This window comes from Dysidea avara, chromosome 5 (assembly GCF_963678975.1).
Source record: "Dysidea avara chromosome 5, odDysAvar1.4, whole genome shotgun sequence".
Taxonomy (NCBI): Eukaryota; Metazoa; Porifera; class Demospongiae; order Dictyoceratida; family Dysideidae; genus Dysidea; species Dysidea avara.
The window spans coordinates 30,163,332-30,169,737 of record NC_089276.1 but is presented as its reverse complement, the minus strand read 5'-3'; the positions used below and the strand labels follow the sequence as shown (position 1 = coordinate 30,169,737).

General features: G+C 39.2%; 1 protein-coding gene across 1 annotated transcript; it reads left to right on the top strand.

Moving 5' to 3' along the window:
• Window positions 1-4,145: 4,145 nt before the first annotated feature.
• Window positions 4,146-5,261, top strand: LOC136255175 (uncharacterized). The gene has a single exon (XM_066047895.1). The coding sequence runs from the start codon at window positions 4,146-4,148 to the stop codon at window positions 5,259-5,261; it is 1,116 nt and encodes a 371-aa protein (XP_065903967.1).
• The last annotated feature ends 1,145 nt before the right edge of the window (window positions 5,262-6,406 follow it).

Genomic DNA, 6,406 nt, shown 5'->3' with positions numbered 1-6,406 from the left:
CCTTTCTTCAGTTTCTTGAAAATGTCAGAGCACGCCAATTGGGCGCAACCATCAACACCACTTACTGCTTATTTTGTTTCATTGATTCCACGAAAATCCAGCAGAAATATTACATAACCCAACTGGAATTAGTCTAGTTTAAAATATCTACCCTTCGTAACTCTACACGAATGGAAATTTCGATTGTGTTTTTTGATAATCGGAATTTTCATTTCGGTAATAATAATAATAATAATAATAATAATAAACTTTACAGTGTACATATACCTACATACATACAAGTTGCAGATGTTGGTATGATACAATTGGGACATATGGCAGCACACTGATGGTCCACTGACATCCTGTGTCAGTGGCCGGAAGCTAAATTGTAGCAGTGATTAGCTACAAAGTTTACTTACTAGTCTAAGATTACTTAAAAGGGGGGGAAGTTAACAGTTAAAGGGAGTTGAAGTTAGGTTGGTGAGGGATCTTTGAACACTTTGAGCATGGACATAGAAATGAAAAAGAGCAGGTGTTGTTGGAGGTGAAATTGGCAGTGAAATGATTCCACAGATAATCTAAAAGTTTGGCCTTTATCTTGAGTGGATTGTCCTGGTAGTTGATAATGGGAAGGGCATTCCAGATGCGAGGAAGCCGGTTAAAATAAAAGTTACTAGTGGAATTGTCAGGTGATCTTGTTTGGAGTAGCTTGTTTCCAGAAGCTAGACGTGTGTGACCAGTTGCAAATTTAATGAAATTATTGATGTCAAATCCATTGTGGGGGTTGTGGAGATTTTTAAGAAAGAACATCACATCATTTACATCAAGAATGTACATCAGGGGTAGCATATGGAGATTAATAAGACGAGACTTGTAGTCAGTAGAGTAATCATTTAGAATGTATTTAGTTGCACGCCTCTGAACACGTTCGAGTTGCTGAATGTGCTTAATTAGGTGGGGTTTCCAGATGACCGAGCAGTAGAAAAATTGGGATCTAACAAGAGAGGTATATAGTCGAGATTTGGCTTGGACATAATTTTGTAGGGAGAAAGATCTTCTTAGAAGTCCAAGTACCTGATAGGATTTGGAGATAATGTGGTTATAGTGAGCATCCCATGACAGGTCGCTTGATAACATAATTCCTAGATCTTTGTATGTATCAACACAAGAAATCTGGGAGGTGCCGATATTGTAAGATGTTGGAGATTTCCTTTTAAAGGATAGCAGAAAGATTTTTGATAGACCGAATAGAAGATTCCAGTGGGTACTCCAAAAGTTTAAATTATTTAAGTCTTCTTGAAGTTTAAGTGAATCTAGTGGTGAGGAGATAGTTTTGATGCATTTGGTATCGTCTGCAAATAGAAACAATAGACAAAATTTAATGATGTCCGGAATATCATTAACATATATGAGAAATAGAAGTGGGCCAAGTATACTTCCCTGTGGGATTCCGGATAGAACTGGGAGAAGGTGAGACAAAGAGTTGTTAATCTTCACACACTGATAACGATTAAGTAGGTATGATTCAAACCATGACCAAAGCTTGCCAGAAATTCCAAGTGATCGAAGTTTGAATAACAGTTCCTTGTGGGGGACACTGTCAAAAGCCTTTTTGAAGTCAAGATAGACTACATCAGTTTGGTCATTAGTACTATGTATGGTGTTCAACATGAGAAGCAACTGTTGCACTGTGGATCGATTTTTTAAGAAGCCAAACTGCTGAGGTGAGAGAAAACTTGAAATGTAAGAAATGGTTTTGTTGTAAACTAGTTGTTCTAATACCTTAGATGTTATACAGAGTAGAGAAATTGGACGATAGTTAGTAACTTGAGTCTTGTCACCAGATTTATGTACAGGAACAATCGTGTGTATGCGCCATTCATAAGGTATGGAGCAACTATTTAAACTGATTGTAAACAAATGGTGCAATGGCTTAGCAAGAATGTTAGCATATTGTTTGAGAATCCTTGGGCCAATACCATCAATACCAGTGGCCTTGTCAGTATGGAGTGAGACGAGTGCTTCATATACTTCCTGTTCAGATATTTGGATTGATACTAAATGACATCTGACAGATGGGTCAATTTTGTCAGGGTAGGGTGGGAGTACGAAGTCTGAAGAGGTAAACACAGAGAAGAAATATTCATTAAAAAGAGAGGCTTTATCAGCACTGTCAGTGGCAGGAGCACCGTTGTAAAGGACAGAGGATGGTATAGAGCTGGATTTTTTGACACTTCTTATATATTTGTAGACCATGGAGTTATTATTTGGTGCAAAGTTAATTATTAACTTTCTTTCAAACTCTGACCTGGCTTTATGGATTTCATCAGACAGTGACTGTTCAGCAGTGTGTAAACGATTCCTGATACTGGAGGAGGGAGATCTGCGAAGTCTTCGTTTAAGAGACCTGATAGAGTTAATCTGATGTCTGATTGCTGGAGTGAAATATTTGGGCTGATGAGTAGAATTGAGCTTGATCTTTGGAATAAATTTTGCCATGGCATCGCATAAGGAGGATTTTATATATAACCAGATAAATTCAACATTGTTAGACTGGAAACAACTAGAAAAATCAATATTGCACAGAAAGTTAGTCAGGCCATCGTAGTCTCCCTTATTGTAGTCAAAAATGTAGATTGGTTCAGAGGTGATACTGTGCTGGGTAGTTGATAGCTGGAATTTGAAGCTGATTAAGTAATGGTCAGACTTTGTTTCCGGATTTAGATCATTAGATATAACAATGTCTGTGACTGAGTCGGGTGAATTAGTGAAGATTAAGTCAAGGGTATTGCCATGAATATGGGTTGGACTGTCAATAACTTGAGAGAAATCATTTGTATAAACCTGTAGAGTACAATATTTAGAGCTAGACTAACTCCATTTTCGCTCTATTACATTTTTGCTGGTTTTCCTGTCATTTTTTCGTGGAACCAATGAAACAAAATAAGCATTAACTGGTGTTGATGGTTGCGCCCAATTGGCGTGCTCTGACATTTTCAAGAAACTGAAGAAAGGTGCCTACACAGACGAAGGTGATTGAAATGTCCAGCAAGGATGCAGAGAGGTAAACCAGCATGTTTGACTTGTAAAACTTCCTAAAACTGATGACAAATGGTGAGATGGGCATTTTGATGGATTTTGGCCTCGATAAGAGAGCCGCCAGTGCCACCCTATGGACGAATATAACTAAACAAGGATGCAGCATGACTTTAGAGAGGCAAAGCATCACGTTTGATGTGCAAGATTTCTTTAATGCAGTGTAAATTGGTCGATATCGGCAAAATTCGTGGATATCGGCATTTGTCGGTTTTTGAGGTCGCTAGAAGAGCTGCCAGACCAATCCTATAAATGAAAGCTACTGGCTATGGATCTAGTAAGCTTTTGAGAAGTAAACTAGCACATCTGGCTAGCAAAGGTTCTCGTCAGTGAATAAAATCGGCATTTTAGACGAATTTTTGACACCCGTAAAGCTCAGCCAGATGGCAAACAATTTTGGAATTCCATGATATTTGGTGTGGTAGTAGTTGGACCCATGCCAGACCAGTTTGACCTGGGAGGGTTACTTTGGCATCGCTACTGTGTGCTTCAGTGGCATCGAAACTTTTTTCGAGTCCGAAATTTCATTTTCGCGATGCTGCGGCTGGAAATCGCTCCAGACAATGCAGCCATGGATGGTTTTAGTTTAGAGTACAGTTAGTAAGAAAGGTTGAGAGTGCATATTATAGCTTTAAAAGACATTTACTTGAAGATATAGCAAAAAATCTCGTAATTTGTAAGCATATTCGCCGATTTGCACGACAAAACGTTAATGAAAATTAACACCAAACTGGCGTTTTCTAAGTGGTACCTAGCCTAGCATTTGTGGGTGGTTTGGTAGTTGATTCTCGGAGGTCGAAATTTCACGTTGCGGACCCTACTTTAGGACTGTAGACGGTCTTCAAATAAGGTGTATAGTAAGCGACCGATTATCGACCGGTACCTATTATCGACCTAAGTATTTTCCGTGTTTCTTTCGGTTACTCCCCGTGTTATTCTACTACCTCGTGCTAATGGTCTTGCCAATTCTCACGTATTTTCAGTCGTCTGTAAGCTGAATTATGTATAGTGATATATGTTTAGCTTGTAACCATTGCTTATAATCATTTTTTACCAGGTTGTTCGATATGCCACGACGCCAAGGACAGAGGAAAGTATTGAAGAAAAGGAAGCGTTCGAAGTCAGCACCGGCGGTATTACACACACCAACTAAGAAAAGAAGGAAGCAGTGGACAAATGAGCAAATGAAAAATGCCATGGAAGCTGTAGAAACCACCACGTGTGGAGTTAATGAAGCTGCTAGAGTCTATGGTGTTCCAGCTACAACATTAAAAGATAGGGTTAGTGGCAGAGTAAAACATGGGACAAAATCTGGTCCACCAAAATACCTAAGTGATGATGAAGAGAAAGAACTTGCAGATTTTTTAAAGGAATCTTCTGAGGTGGGCTTTGGGAAGACAAGAAGAGACGTTCTAAATATTGCAGAATCATATGCAAAGCAAAAGGGTGTGTTAAGAAAAGAGAGTGGGATAACTCAAGGTTGGTGGAGGTCATTCAGGGATAGGCAGGGTGATTTGTCATTAAGAAGAGGAGATAATACTGCACATGTTCGCATGGATGCGGTAAACGAAGAGACAATTAGTGATTACTTTGCTTTGCTTCAGACTGTGATGCAGAAACATGGAATAACGAACTCCCCAGGGCAGATATATAATGTTGATGAAAGTGGAGTCCCTTTGGATCCTAAGGCACCTAACGTTGTGACAAAAACTGGAGCTAAAAAGGTTCGATATCGTTCAACAGGCACAAAAGGACAAATAACTATTGTTGCTTGTGGGAGTGCTACTGGGCAAGTCATCCCACCTACTATAATTTTTGAAGCAAATGGCGTTAACCATGCATGGACCAGTGGTGGTTTGCCTGGTATGACTTATGATTACAGTGATTCTGGGTGGATCACCACTGATTTGTTTGAATCTTGGTTGAGTGGACACTTCCTGAAGCACGCAGTGTGTGAATGTCCACTTCTGTTGCTCCTAGATGGGCACAGTACCCATTATCAGCCTGAGGCTGTTCGGTATGCTAAAAGAAATGAAGTGTTGCTTCTATGTTTGCCTCCACACACCACTCGTGAGGCTCAGCCTCTAGACTGTACAGTTATTTCCCCACTTAAAGCACAGTGGAGAACTGTGTGTCACGATTTTTTTCAGACCAATCCTGAAAAAAATCCTGTGTGTGTGTAGTGTTTGTGTGTGTGTGTGTGTTGTGTGTGTGTGTGTAGTGTGTGTGTGTGTGTGTGTGTGTGTGTAGTGTGTGTGTGTGTGTGTGTGTGTGTGTGTAGTGTGTGTGTGTGTAATGTGTGCGTAATAAAGATTTTTTTTAAATTCACCAATTTAAATGTGACTATTTTTTCCACAGGTTTATATGTTGGAGAACTGCAAACAAATAACTTGAAATTTTTATAATGACCATTTTTAAAAATATTTATTTGATTACATGTACAAAATACAAAGATGTATCACGTGATCAAAAAAAGTTATTAGCATGATGTACAAGGACTATTGACCATTGAAAAGTTGATGAATTAAACATTCAAGAACGGAATACTTCTCCATTGCAACTCGCCCACGCAATATAGCGCGCGTCACTAATAATCAGTGATCAGCCAGGGTATGCGACTATTGGATTGAGATAGTGATTTTTATAAAATTATTTGTACCGTGTAAAACGTTCGTCACGAACGGTATAGCTAGCTGAAGTAATCAAGAAAGGATAGATCTAGCCTGGTATAACCTGGAATCGTTAAAAAGTTCGCGCCTGGATTGTTGGGGTGAGCCAATATTTTCATTGCCAATGGTTCTATGTGTAATGTTAAACTCCCTACTTTGTACCATGAAGAAGACCGTATTAAGCTGTTACATTTTACGTGAAAGTAGATGTCATGCTGGCCATTCCTGCTAGAACCTGGGAAAGGTTTAAAAGTTATCTGACGCTCCATAACAGAGCCTTGAAAACCTGCTTCCAGTGTAGACGCGTGTATCTTGCCAATAAAAAAATTATTAAAAGTCGCTTAATTGTTGGATATGACAATTCAGGTGAATTTGCATTGCCTCCTCCACTAGGATTCGGCACCAAATTCACCTTAATTGTCGTAATTAAAATTTTTGCCATTGACCTACCACCACAGTCATTTCTTGGCCGCCACCTTGGATTTCACATCCTTTTTCATCTTGGCCTTTTTGGGGGCCGCACTTTTTTTTTACAGCTTGGCTGTTTTGGTTTAGATATACCTTACGGTATAATATATTATCTATGTCGCTACACACTGCTCTAATACTATAACTGCTTTATTAGAGTGACTATACTCTATTAGAGTATCTCGATCTTT